Source organism: Ooceraea biroi, chromosome 4 (genome assembly GCF_003672135.1).
Source record: "Ooceraea biroi isolate clonal line C1 chromosome 4, Obir_v5.4, whole genome shotgun sequence".
NCBI classification, from domain to species: Eukaryota; Metazoa; Arthropoda; class Insecta; order Hymenoptera; family Formicidae; genus Ooceraea; species Ooceraea biroi.
In genome coordinates, this window is record NC_039509.1 from 8143664 (window position 1) to 8158000 (window position 14337).

A 14337-nucleotide genomic window follows, 5' to 3' on the forward strand; every position below is an offset into this window, starting at 1 on the left:
ACAATATATACAATATATAAAAATTATTATATAAATATATATGTTTATATATTTAAAATATTATATATAGATTTAAATTATTATATTATTATTTAATTATTATTTAAAATTATTATTTAAAATCTTATATATAGGTATCTAAAATAAATAAATTATTAAAAATAAATTATTTTTCATATCTGAAACAATGAGTAACGAAGTAATGAGATAAATTGTTGAATTTAAAATTTTGGCGTCTATCTGTTAAAACAGCTTTATAGCGTGAAAAAGTACTTTCTACTTCGGATGAGACCGGATGGGTGCGTACTTAAGAAGAGCCAATTGTTTCGAATTTACTTGTACGCACCCATCCGGTCTCATCCGAAGTAGAAAGTACTTTTTCACGCTATAAAGCTGTTTTAACAGATAGACGCCAAAATTTTAAATTCAACAATTTATCTCATTACTTCGTTACTCATTGTTTCAGATATGAAAAATAATTTATTTTTAATAATTTATTTATTTTAGATACCTATATATAAGATTTTAAATAATAATTTTAAATAATAATTAAATAATAATATAATAATTAGCTTCTGCGGTGTAACTATCGCGGATGACGAGGCGTCAGCGTCCTTGGGTTCGAACTTCCTCTTCACGCGGGACGCGTCCACAGCGTCGGGCTCGTCGACGGCGTGCTTGACCAGCCGTTTCAACGGCTCGACGATCGGCTTGAAGTGGCTCTCCAGAGCTCGCTCCTCCTCCATTCTGCCGGTTTTCAGATTTCGGTGCTTGCTGCGAATCGAATCGCGCGCGCGCGCGCGATCTCCTCAGCGATCGCCTCGCGCTCCTGCAACGTGGGCGCGGCTACCCCGCTCAACATGCCCGCGACGACTGCCCCTCCCACCCCGCTCGTCCATCGTCTACGGCACGGCGTACTCGTTGAATCCACGCCTATATCTACCGTTGCGAAGCGCGCTGTCCTTGTCTATCACGAGGAATCCGTACCGTCGGCGCCAACAGTCGCGGCACAGCACGACGAACTCGTCGAAGGTCATGTCGGTGTTCACGTGATCGTTGTACACGTGCCTCAGATTCGTGCCGTCCTGTTGAAAGAGGATTAGCAGATTCGCGTTGTTACGCAGCAGGTGTTTCGGTATCCGGGCGTACGTCTGACACAGGTAGAAGCAGTCGATGAGCGAGTGCCTGCCCATCGAGAAGTGCTCTCTCATGGCGTCCTGCCTGTCGCACGCGACGTCGTCGAACACGAATATCGAGTGCGGCGGGGCCTCGTGCGACGGTACGGCGTCACCGCTGTCGGGGAACGCGTGGTACCCGATCTCCTCCATCGATCCCAGTAGACGCTCCAGGTAGCGGTACTTCGGCTGTCGCAGCAACTTCGAGTGCACGTACACGTTCTCGAAGCGCACGCCGTGTGGGCTCTCGAGCAGGCCGATCACGATGTTCGTCTTGCCGCATCCCGACGGGCCGCAGACCAGGGCGCGTATGGTATTCGGTAGCAGAGAACCGTGTCTGCTCGCTCTCCTCTCTCCACCCTCGATCCTGTCGCACAGGTTCGACACTCGTATCCGCGCGGGCTGTTGACGTAGCGCATGTCGTGCGATATCGCTCGCGCGCATGGAGGCGTTCGGCTATTTATACACCGATCTGCACCACCAGTTCAATCAGTCATATACGCGAGGCTGCCACCGCGCGCGCCTACGACCGTTCCTGCGGGACGAATGCGTCTAGCCGCTCGTGGCGCGGGTCTGCTCAATCGCGCCATAGACGCCCTACCGATCGAGCTGCACATTCCTGGCTACTAGTTCTGCGGACCCGGCACGAGACTCGCGAAGCGACTCGCGCAAGGTGATCGCGGCGTCAATCCGTTGGACGCTGCCTGCCGCAAGCACGACATCATCTACTCGCGTAGCCGACGGACGGACGAACGGCACGCGGCCGACCTGGTGCTCGCGAACAGAGCGCGCGATCGCGTCTCGGCGGCTGACTCGAGCCTGGGCGAGAGAGCCGCCGCGGCGGCCGTATGGGCGGTCATGAAGGCCAAGACGAAACTCGGAATGGGTGCGAAAAGGAGGCAAACGGCTGGCGGAAAGAGGACGAGGAGGAAGAGGGGGACGACCACGACCAAGAGACCAGCGAGGAGACTTCCGATAGCGAAACGCGGTGGCTTCTTGCCGCTCCTGCCGGTCCTGGGCGCGCTCGGGTCGTTGATCGGCGGCGCGGCCACCGTCGCGAAGGCGGTGAACGACAAGGCCAAGCGCCGTCAGCTGGAGGAACTGCAACGACACAATCGCGCGATGAAAGGACGCGGTCTGTATCTCGCGCCGTATGCGCGTGGGCGCGGTACGTCCGGCTGTGGCGGACGTATTAGGAAAAAAACGTCCCCGTCGACGCTAGGACTGCCACCGGGCGCAACGACGGGCGCGCAGCTCGCGGCGGAGACCGCGCGTCTTCGCGTGCCGTTCTCCAGAGGCGTGTTCATGCGCAACGCCTTACCCGCGCGCGCGTGCCCGAACCAGTGCGGCGTCGTGAACCTCGACGGCTCCGCGGGTCCGGGGACCCATTGGATGGCGTACGCCAAAAGGGGTGGCAGGGCCGTCTACTTCGACGGTTTCGGTAACCTGCGACTGCCGCGGGCGCTCGAGCGCTATCTGGGCGGCGACGTGTCGATCGCGTACAATCGTCACTGCTATCAGACGTACGACAAGCAGATCTGCGGGTAGTTGTGTCTGCGTTTTCTCCGGAACGTCGAGTGGTAACGGTTCGCCATGTCGCTGACGCTCACGCTGACTGGTAGAAGCAGCGTCCTCACGATGAGCTACTTCCCGCTTATCGATCTGAGCGACGGCCGCTACGAGCTCGGTCTCGCGGACTTTGAGACCTACAACTCGATACCGAACGTCGACGCGACCAACAACAGATTCTACTTCGGCGAGAAGGACGCCTTGATAACGATTCCCGAGGGATCCTACGAGCTCAGTGCTATAAGCCGGTTCCTGAGAAACGCCTTACTCCGTCGACGCGGAGCGACGGAGGGGGAGGGCCACGACGGCGGCGACGGCGGCGACGACGGCGACGACGGCGACGACGTCGGCGCGTACGACATGTACGACGGTGAGGAGAGCACGGGGGAGGGCGCGCTCACTCTACGCGCCAACGACAACACCATGCGAAGCGAGATGAAGTGCGCCTATAGGGTGAACTTCGCGAGACCCGGTACCATCGGTCCGCTGCTGGGTTTCTCGCCTCGCGTTCTTCGACCCAACAGGTGGTACGCCTCCGACGAACCGGTGAACATCATGAGCGTGTACGTCATTCGCGTGGAGTGCAATGTCACCGCGGGCGCGTACAGCAACGACAGACCGGCGCACACGATACACGAGTTCTCTCCCAACGTGCCACCGGGATATAAACAGTCGGAGAGGCTCAGTCAGATCATTTACCTCCCGGTCGTCGCGCGGAGCGTCACGGACATCACGGTGCGCGTCGTGGATCAGAACGGCCGTCCGCTCGACTTCCGCGGCGAGGAGATAACGGTGCGTCTGTACGTGCGACGGCTGCGCGCTGCGTAGAGACGAGTGGGATTCTCGTTCTGCAGGGCGGTGACGAAGACAGAAGAAGAGGTACCACGGGGAAACGCGACCGCCCCGAGGGGGACGCGCGCACGAGCGGTAACGACGCGCTGAGCGCGGAGAACGCGACCTTCCTTCGTTCGTTGGAATACGTCGTCGACGATGGCCAACGTGCTCGACATCGCCGATAAACCGATCTTCGAAGAGCGCATCGTCGGCCTCGAGATCCACACGTACAACCCGTACGCCAACACCTCGTTTGGGCACAGCGACGAGATACGGATTCCCATACAACAGCAGAATCTGTACACGTTGCCCTGCGAGAGCTATCTCTCTAAGAGCTACCTATGCATCGAGGGTACGTTCTCGATCGTTGGGACGGCAGCCAGAGAGGGAGACGCTGGAGCGGCGCACACGGACCAGGCGCGACTGGTGAACAACTGCGCGGCGTTCCTGTTCGACGAGATTAGTTACGAGCTCAACGGCGTGGAAATAGACAGGAGCCGAAACGTCGGCGTGACGAGCACGCTCAAGAGCTACGTGTCCCTGACTCACGCGCACGCTAACATCCTGCAGAACGCGGGATGGAATTTGGCGAACAACACGTTGGGACCGGGCGATTTCAACCTCTGCGTCCCTCTCGGGACGCTTCTGGGCTTCTGCGAGGACTACAGACGCGTGGTGATCAACGCGCGACACGAGCTCGTTCTGATCCGCGCGCGCAACGACAACAACTGCGTCGTGAGGTCGAGCGACCGACACGAGCCGAAGATAGACCTGCACAAGGTGCAGTGGCGCATGCCGCGCGTGTACCTGAACGAGATCAACAAACTACGGCTGCTGCGCACCCTCGAGAGTGGGCGATTTCTTAGCATGGCGTTTCACTCGTGGGACCTGTACGAGTTCCCCCTTCTGCAGAGCACGACCGCGCACACCTGGGCCGTGAAAGCGGCTACGCAGCTGGAAAAGCTGCGCTACGTCATCTTCGCGCTGCAGACCGGCCGAAGGAACGTTGCGACGAAGGACGTCTCTCTGTTCGACGAATACGACCTCTCCAACGTGAAGCTGTTTCTCAATTCGGAGTTCTATCCCTACGACAACATGCATCTGGACTTTACGAAGAATCGGTACGCAGTGCTGTACGACATGTACGCCAGAATCCGCAGAGCGTACTACGCGCTCGATCGAGACGATGACGGTGCGATGCTGATGATGAACAAGTTCCTGTATTGCGGTCCACTCGTGGTGATAGACTGCTCGAGGCAGAACAAGGCCGTGAAGAGCGCCACCGTTGACGTACGCATAGAGTTCAACTGCAGGCGTAACGTCCCGCCCGAGACCACGGCTTCCTGCCTCATACTTCACGATCGCGTAGTCGAGTACAATCCGCTGACGAGCGTAGTTCGACGGGTCGTATAATCGTAACCATGACCGACGAACCGATATTCGCCGACCTGCAGGGCTTCATCGTCCGGGGCGGCTTCGCGGTGAAGGAGGTGGCCGTGCTGCGTACGGCGGAACGGGCGCTGACACATCACGTCTTCCGCGCTCCAGTGCCATGGAGCCGCCTGACTAAGGAGGAGAGGTCTTAGGCCCATTGGCTTACGACCAACCACCACGGGCTACGCTGGACGGACGGTACCGTGAACTACGGAAACGCTGGCACCCTGATCCGTAGAGCGGTATCCGGCAAAGGAGGGAACGCGCTCGCCTACGTCAAGGGCGCGGAGAAGAGGCGGTGGTTGGAGGACATACTGGGCGATCTCGTCAGCGAACGTCGCGTGACCGTCAGATCCATCGACGAGGACTACGCGGACATCGGACGTCTCAGCGAGTTGGAGAGCTCCGATCGCGGAACGTATCGCTGCTGCGAGCACAGCGGGACCTGCGCACTAGAGAACGCGCTGAGGCTGCACGCGTGGTGATGGCGGATGGATCGTCGACCGCGCGATACGTAATAGAGAGAGACTATCGTTGTTTTGTGATACATATATATATTTCTAAGCTTATACTCATATACAATACATATATGAAACTTATGCTTACATACAATACTCACATACGTATACATAGACATATATTATGATACATATTACAATTACAAAAACTTTATATAAAATAAATGATATGGAATATAAACAAGTGTGTGTGGTCCTCTTCTTATTTCGCTCACGGTTGCCTGAAAAGGTAGTACGGATAAGTAAGCGTTATTCTAGCGAAGCGTGCGCATCTTTGTACGAGAGCGATCGGTTGCACTTACTCCGGTGGTGGCGTATTGGCGAGCATGTAGCCTGCCCTATGTTCTCGTTGACTTCTCCATCGACAGCCTCTAGAAACGCCAACTGCTGGCGCAACACTTCACCCATGTCCAGCAGGTAGACACGTAACGTTCGTCTGGAAAACGCATAATAAATTCGATTACGCTCGCGAATAGTATACGCGCAAGGATGTTAGTTAATATGGTTGGTACATACAAATCCTGCTCGAGTTGCACCCCGTGTTGATCGTGCAGCTCGGCCTGTATGCGGTCCATGCTGCGAGCGAGTTGACGCACGCGCGCCGCCACCAATTCGGCCGTATCGTTGAACATCAACGATGCCGCGTACAAGGCCACCAACTGCGTCCAAGATGTTCTCCATTATTTTTTTCCGTTACTACGTTTAGAACTTTGTCGCGAACGAAACGATACTGCTGCATAATGCGCTGCATCGTGTCGAAAGGAGCGTGATGCAGGAAACGCGCGGTTTTCCAGTTTCTGAGGCATTGCGTTTCCGTGGATTTCATCTCCGCACGGATACACTTATCGCTCTTTTTGTGGCAGAACGCGCTGCATAGAAAATTATATTTAGAGGGCGATGACGGAAAACCACTGTCACCTCCGATAACGTTGTGACTTTCTTCGCCATGGGTGCACGAGGCCACCACTTTCGGCGCGCTCGCACGCCGGTGTCTTCGGGGCGTCATCATCATGGTACAGTATCCTCGCGAGCGACGGATCGCCTCATCGCGATCACCTCCCCGTGCGCGATGTCAGTCGCACCGCCGCGCTCGCGCGGTGCGTACGTGCGCGGGGCTTTATCGCCGCGATGTCGTGGTCCGCTGTCGCCGTGTTCCTCCTTATCACGTTTCCGCTCGCTTCCGTGTACGACACGTACCGGAGTAGGGATGGAGCCGTCGATTTTCTTTGACATTACGGCTATCTCGACAGCACCGTCGATCGATCCCTGATCACGAACGACGAGCTGCGTCACGCGATTTCGCTGTTTCAAGAGTCCTACCACCTTCCGGTCGACGGTGCGCTGAACAACGTGACGCTTCGTTATATGGCCAGACCGCGCTGCGGAGTGACCAACGCGCCCAATCATCGGCTCGGTATAGCGCCGTTGCGGTGGCCGGGGCTGAATCTCACGTGGAACTTCCAACTGGCGGACCGAACTACCCTGCGAACGGCGGAGACCGCCTTCGCTCTCTAGGCCGCGAACTCGTCGCTGACGTTTTCGCGTGACACGAACAAGCCGGACATCATCATAGCGTTCCGCGAGGGTAGGCACACGATGCTGGACCGTAGATACGACGGCACCGTCTGCCCCAACGACCTCGACGGACCGGGCAAGGTGCTGGCTCACGCGACGTTACCCTCCGGGGCTCGGGACGGCGTGTCGGAGGTGCACGTCGACCACCGCGAGGCGTGGCACATCGCGCTGACCCCCAATCCGCAGAACTCGCATCACCTGCTGCGAATGCTCGTTCACGAGATCGGCCACTCGTTGGGACTGTCGCACACCACGGACGAGAACTCGCTCATGTACGCGTACTCGCCCGCCGTGGAATGGCCGGTGGTGCTGGGTATGGAGGACGTTCTCGCCGTGCGGAATCTCTACGGTGTCGCGGAGGGCGAGTCGTCGACCGCGGCGCCCGCCGAGCCTACGGTCGTACAAAGGACCACGACGCCCGCGAGCACGACCGCAACGGCGGCGGCGCCGGAGCCGCCCGATCCGTGCACCTGGCGCCATGTCGCCACCCTGCTCGTGCTAGGAAAGCGCTTGTTCATCACGCGCGGGCGGTACGCGTGATCGATCGGCCTGGGCGGGAAAATCGTCGACAGACCGTTCGTCCTGGGGGATTACGTGAGGTTCCTAGACTGTCAGCGCCGTCGCGCGTATCGACGGTCAAGGACTGTGCTTCGCCGATGGATTGTACTTATCCCCCTCGATACGCGCGTGGCCGACGTAACACGGATCTCGGGCTTCCGCCCAACGCGGTGATCAACGCCGCGCTGAACGCGCACAAGGGTCGCACCTACGTCATATACAACGATTACGCGGTACTAGAAATGGACGAATGCAACATGACGGCTCGCGGGTACCATACGCTGCAGACGGTTTTCCCGGGTACACCGTCGGCGGTACGCACGGCCTACCGCTACACCGATGGACACCTCTACTTCGTTCATCGGGATCGCTTCTTCGCGTACAACAAGTTCATCGAAACCGTGACGAGGTCCGGGAAGTTCGATCTCGATGTGATCGGTGTGACGTGTCAGAGGGAGGATATCTTACGGAAATTGTGGGATCTGCTCGCTCGACTCGTTAGTTCCAGCATCGCGTTTGATTAGTCACACGCGCATTTCCATCTACGTCACGCGCCTTTACATGGGAGGAGAAGGGTATATAAACAGCGTCTCGCTGGGGATGCGCCAGTCGAGCATCCTTAATCTGAGAGGAGTAGACGCACGTCCTGTCCACCGCGCGATGTATCAAATCAAGGCACCGCTAGACCAGATGGAGGACGCCGCTCCGAGGTCGGAGGAGAACGGGAGCGCGATGAAGAAACGAGTAAGTTGCGCGATGCACCAATGCCATGCGCATATGTTTCTTTGACGTTTGTATCAATTGTTTTATTATAATTAACCAGCATCTCATATCTTGTCGACAGGTGGAGAGACCTCGCCGCGATGTCCAACGTCGACGTACGACGCATGCGGCTGCTCAGCCGCAGATACAACCTGACCAGAACCGGCTACAAGTATCTGGAGATCGGCATAGGCGTCCCTCCGACCGCGGACGCGGCTGCCATGCACATCGTGATGGGGGACACAACCGGCAAGGAGATACTGCTGACCACCGAGATGTGGAAAGGACTGGTGAGCAGTAGAGCCATCATCTGCGACTACCTCGCGCTGGCTAACGGCGAGCACATTGCGCCTCCACCCATGCGAATGGACGACCTGACGGTACGCTTCGCCAACATCAACGGCCAGCCGACCATACGCCTGGACACTCCAACCAGTCGTTTTGACCCTGTCCGCACTGACAGTGCGCTACCTGTACGGATTGCGGCACTGCGCCGAGCGCGTCATCGCCACGATGGCCAGCGTCGTCGGGCGAGTCGAGGCTAAACTGCGCGCCTTCAAGCACGCCGCTGCGGGTGTCGAGGATCCTTCCGGCGCTCTGAGGGCGATACGCGATAGCAAAGACTTCGACCACAAGGATCTGCTCGATTACGAACTGCTCGTTGTGGTCTTTGGTAATATTTAAATTACACGCTGCATACCGAGAGCTCCCATGTGCGTGCGCGCATAATATATATTATAAGTATACGTATTTAGCATAATAAATACTATATTTATCCATATTACTCAAAATATATATTACACACAGCCATATTAATCATGCTATATTTCTTATGTACTCGTAATAAATATTATACGTAATTTTTAACATACTAAATATTATATGTAATCATACTATATTATATGTATTAATCGTAGAATACAAATTGTTCGAGATTCACTGACTACGCCCAGCGCTGAGCGCGAGAATCGTGCACACGAGACTCGGAAGTCTTCGATAAGGATTTGACGGCAGGATTAAAGAAAGTAAAGGGTGCGATTCAGTGAAATTGAATATGTATTTATCGTCTCAACGAAATTAGGTCACGGACGAGAGCTTCTAACGGGTGACGTGGTCGACTCTGCACAGTCAAAGAGAGCTTCAGATGGGTGTACTCAGACCTGAACAGGCGGAGATCTTGCCGCGATTAATCTCTGACGGGAGTCAGGCGGAAATCTTGTCGCGTGTATTCTCTGCCGTACGTCAGGCGGATATCCTGACGCGTATAGTAACGTAGGAACTCTCAGACCGATCGTTACAGATTAGGACTGGAACTTCAGTCCCTTACAAGTTTAATAGTGGTTAACGCAGAGAACCCGATTTAGTAAAACCAGGCGTCGAATGGTCGTTCGAACCAGACTCGGTTACACGGCACTCGCGAGGTGAACCGAACAAAGAGAAAATTACGAGCTAGAGAAGAAGACTTTCTTCGACTAGAATCGTGAGACAACTGATTCGGTTTTTGCCGCAGTATTTTCTTCATTTTGTCTTCCAAACTATCTTGTTATTCGCCCGAGTTGCTCGAACGACGATTCGACATGCCCATATATAGCAACGCGAGCCGCTTCGACCGATGTTTGCCGAACATTAGAGAAAAATATTTTCCCCTGCTCAGACAAATACCGGATGTACTGAGTCCTTGCGAAGGACTGAGATTATTTCGTGAGAAATTAGGATTTTACTAAAATTCTCTTCAAAACTATATTCATTCCGCTCATCCTCAAACACAAATAAATTCTTTTTTTTCCCTATCAAATTGTGTCTCTTTATCGCGTTGAACCTTCTACTCTTCCATGTGTCTTATACGTAGCGATAGCGGTCGAGCGTACTAACAATAAGTTATAGAACGCGTCGGGTGGACGCGGGAAGATTAAAAAATAACCGTTACGCCTCATCCGGTGGAAAATTTAAAGATAACCACGACTACGCCACTGCGTGACTTTGAACGTGTCCGAGCAGGTTCTACGGACCGGCATGACGCAATCGTCGCCGATGTTGCGTCAGATCGCGGGACCGTTAAACCACATCCAGCGAAAATTTCAAGGACGAACGTCCGCGCGGATGTCCAAAAATAAAACATCGTCGAAACCGCGTCGCAGGACCGGAAAACCACATCCGGTTCAAAAGTATCGTCGAACAGGACGCGACTCGCTTCCGGTGACTCACATCCGCCGGAAAACCACATCCGGTTCAAAAGTATCGTCGAGCAGGACGTGATTCATTTCCGGTGACTCACGTCCGCCGAAAAACCACATCCGGTGGAGGGGAAACAGGAAAAACACATCCGGTGGTGGGGGAATCCAAAATGGCATCTTCCCCCTCCCTGCCCCTCACCCCCCTCTAGCCCCATGGGTTAGAACCCGCCTAGTATACCTACTATGATCTAATGTCCGACTATTTTAGTTGATAGAATATACTGAGAATATCTTGTAGTATGTTCTAAGTGTTGAAATCTTGCAGTCGAATTTGCGTGGGGAACAGACGAATGATCAATCAGACGAACAACTTCTTTTTATAACTTATGAACACTTTATTCGGACAAACAAGTAACTTTTGCTGTGATTTAATTACGTACAACTCAAATGAAATAAACGAAAAAGAAATCAATTGTTACGTGTTACACGGCTGAAGCGAGAGTGAGGTGCTCCGAAATTTTCGCTCGTATCGGTCTCACAGTATAATTAATCCCGCGCCACCTCGCGTTATCTAACACATCTAATTAATCTAATCTAGTCTAACGACCAATGACTAATCCAGCTGGAACATGCAAAATTATTTCTTCCAACACCAAGGATATCTATAGAATGTAAACAGTATATTGCTTGTATATTGTATGATATTTGTATATATAATTTAATAGATTAGGTTATTAATATTGTACTCTATTTATATTAAATTAATGTTTATTGTTACTGCGTATATGTATATATATGTTTTTGGTATATTCCGAGGACATTTTTTGACACGCATGGTACATTTTGAGGACATTTTACACTTTCAAGGACCGTCCTTATTATTTTTTTTCTATATGGTATATTCTAAGGACTGTCCTCACAATTATAGATTTTTTAAATGGTAACATTCGAGAACATAAAATCTACCAAAGTGAAGTCCTCATAATAGACCAAATATATGTAAATACTGCTTTATACATGGTACAATTTGGAGACATCAAAGAAAATCAAAGTTTTTAACCCGAAAAGAATAGTAGGCACCGCATCATTATTCTCGTTTGTCTGTAGCAATATCACCACATAGATATATTTGCTAACTATAATGAATTTTCCATAATATTGGCAGGTTTCTATGTATGGACATTTTCGGGGCCATTGAAATTAATTTTAAAGCTTAAATGATTAATTCCTTATTTTGCAATTTCAGTAGTGACAATCCCTAAGATTTCAAAATATTAAATGTTTGATCAGTACAACTTTGATCTAATTAGATATTGAGACTGAAGCTCGCATTTCCCGTTGAAAGTCCCCAAAATAGCCCATACATATAAACCTGGCAATATAATGGAAAATTCATTATAGTTAGCAAATATATCTATGTGGTGATATTGCTACAGACAAACGAGAATAAAGATTCGGTGCCTACGTATCCTTTTCGGGTTACAAACTTGTTAAAACAAAAGTATTGCAATTGCAACCGCAAAAAACACTTATTTGTATAGACATATTTATATGTATTAAAATATTTATTCGTATAAAAATATATCTGCTTAATATTATTATCTTGTTTATTTTTTCAAATAAAATTTTTAAGACTGTCTTAAGTACAATCATAAGATGTTTGAAACCAATCACAGAGCCGCATTAGCATTTTAAGACATTAGATCTGTTCTTTTTAGCTGCACTGCTGAACTGGTACAATAAGGTAGAGTGAGAAAAAATATACTTGTCTCATTTTAACGTATTGCACTAGTTCAGCAGTGCAGCTAAAAAGAATAGACCTATTACTTCAGATCGTCTGGAAATAAAAACGGACTAGGAGATAAGTGCGGACTAGGAAATAATATTAAAATATTTATTTGTATAAAAATATCTGTTTAATATATTATTATCACCTTAAATATGCTGCTTAAATATGCTTAAATCTACTTAATATCAAAGGCCAGTATTCATAGTCCGTTCTTATTTCTAGACGATCTGAAATAATGTCTTAAGATGCTAATACGGCTGTGTGATTGGTTTCAAATATCTTATGATTGTACTTAAGATGGTCTTAAATAAGAATCAACAATGAATATCGACCAAAGATCGGCGTTTAAAAAGTAATAGAATTTCTGGTTTGCATAAATACCCATTGTAGTTGGCGCAATTTGTTGATATCATTAGTTTTGTAGAGTTCTTTTTTGAAAGAATTTCGGACGCGTAGAGTTCTTTTTTGAAAGAACTTCAGGCGCGTAGAGTTCTTTTTTGAAAGAACTTCGGGCGCGTAGAGTTCTTTTTTGAAAGAATTTCGGGCGCGTAGAGTTCTTTTTTGAAAGAACTTCGAGCGTGTAGAGTTCTTTTTTAAAAGAACTACGGGCACGTATACTTGGCGCTTTTTTGTACCTTTTTTTAAAAAGGTAATTTTGTTGTGATTTCACACATTTTGTAGTGTGAAGTATCTTATTCTTTTTTATAATATATGAAGTGATAAAAGCCATAGTACGGGAGGGTCCCGTTTGCCTGCACTCCCAATTATCTACAGCTTCGTTTGCCTACAACGTTTTACCAACCCTACAGAGCGATTGCCTATAAGCACTATTGCACACATGTAAAATTAAAAATACGAATGTACGTTTGCGCACATGACATTATTGCGCACTTACATATTGCACATATGACTTTATTGCACACATACATATTGCACACATGACTTTATGGCACACATGACTTTATTCCGCACATACATATTGCACGCATGACTTTATTGCGCACATACACATTGCAAACATAACTTTATTGCACACATACATATTGCACACATGACTTTATTGCGCACATCCATATGGCACGCATGACTTTATTGCGCACATACACATTGCAAACATAACTTTATTGCACACATACATATTGCACACATGACTTTATTGCGCATATCCATATGGCACACATGACTTTATTCTGCACATACATATTGCACACATGACTTTATTGCGCACATCCATATGGCACACATGACTTCATTGCGCACATACATATTGCACGCATGATAAGGTCCGTGTCTTGGACATCCACGCCAATTGAGGTCCGCCGCGGGCGGTCCCCCTGAAGTATGTTTATATGTGTTTCGGCGAAGATGCAGGCGGAGAAGCTTCGCCTTCGGCGAATGCATTAGTCCGGATCTAGAATAGGTGTAGTAAGCCTCAAGCCGTAAGAAATTGACCAATCACAGTCGATCTTTCTCCTCATATTCCACTGAGATTGGTCATTTCCTTACGGCTTAAAGCTTACTACACCTATTGTAGATTCGGCCTTAGGGCCTTCGCAGACAAAAGTCAGTAAGACGTAACGTAAGGATTCGACTAATCGCGTTGCTCGAATCCTTACGTTACGGTTACGGACGGCCGAATCGAGCAACGCGATTGGTCGAATTCTTACGTTACGTCTTACGGAATTTTGTCTGTGGAGGCCTTTACCCGCCCCACGCAAACACTGTCGAGTCATCAGTACGATTCTACATGAGTTCAAAGAGGTCTATGTTTTTTACTTTTACCTCGTAGAATATCATGCGTGCAATATGTATGTGTGCAATAATGCCATGTGTGCAATATACATTTGCGCAATGAAATCATGTATCCAAAATGATAATACAACTTTCTTATTTTATATGTGCAATAAAGTCATGTGTGCAATGTGCATGTGCGTAATGCATTAAATGCA

General features: G+C 50.1%; 3 protein-coding genes across 3 annotated transcripts; all 3 read left to right on the forward strand.

Annotated features, from left to right (window-relative positions):
• Window positions 1–3734: 3734 nt before the first annotated feature.
• On the forward strand, window positions 3735–4991 carry LOC109610892. The gene has a single exon (XM_026968961.1). The coding sequence runs from the start codon at window positions 3735–3737 to the stop codon at window positions 4989–4991; it is 1257 nt and encodes a 418-aa protein (XP_026824762.1).
• A 2135-nt stretch (window positions 4992–7126) lies between these two features.
• On the forward strand, window positions 7127–7645 carry LOC105283899 (hatching enzyme). Its single transcript, XM_026968962.1, has one exon. The coding sequence runs from the start codon at window positions 7127–7129 to the stop codon at window positions 7643–7645; it is 519 nt and encodes a 172-aa protein (XP_026824763.1).
• A 116-nt stretch (window positions 7646–7761) lies between these two features.
• LOC109610893 lies at window positions 7762–8187 on the forward strand. The gene has a single exon (XM_020031253.2). It carries the CDS (start codon window positions 7762–7764, stop codon window positions 8185–8187), a length of 426 nt encoding a protein of 141 aa, XP_019886812.2.
• Window positions 8188–14337: the final 6150 nt, after the last annotated feature.

Coding starts and splice junctions, on each gene's coding strand:
- LOC109610892 (XM_026968961.1), top strand. CDS start 3,735: ATGGCCAACGTGCTCGACATCGCCGATAAACCGATCTTCGAAGAGCGC.
- LOC105283899 (XM_026968962.1), top strand. CDS start 7,127: ATGCTGGACCGTAGATACGACGGCACCGTCTGCCCCAACGACCTCGAC.
- LOC109610893 (XM_020031253.2), top strand. CDS start 7,762: ATGGATTGTACTTATCCCCCTCGATACGCGCGTGGCCGACGTAACACG.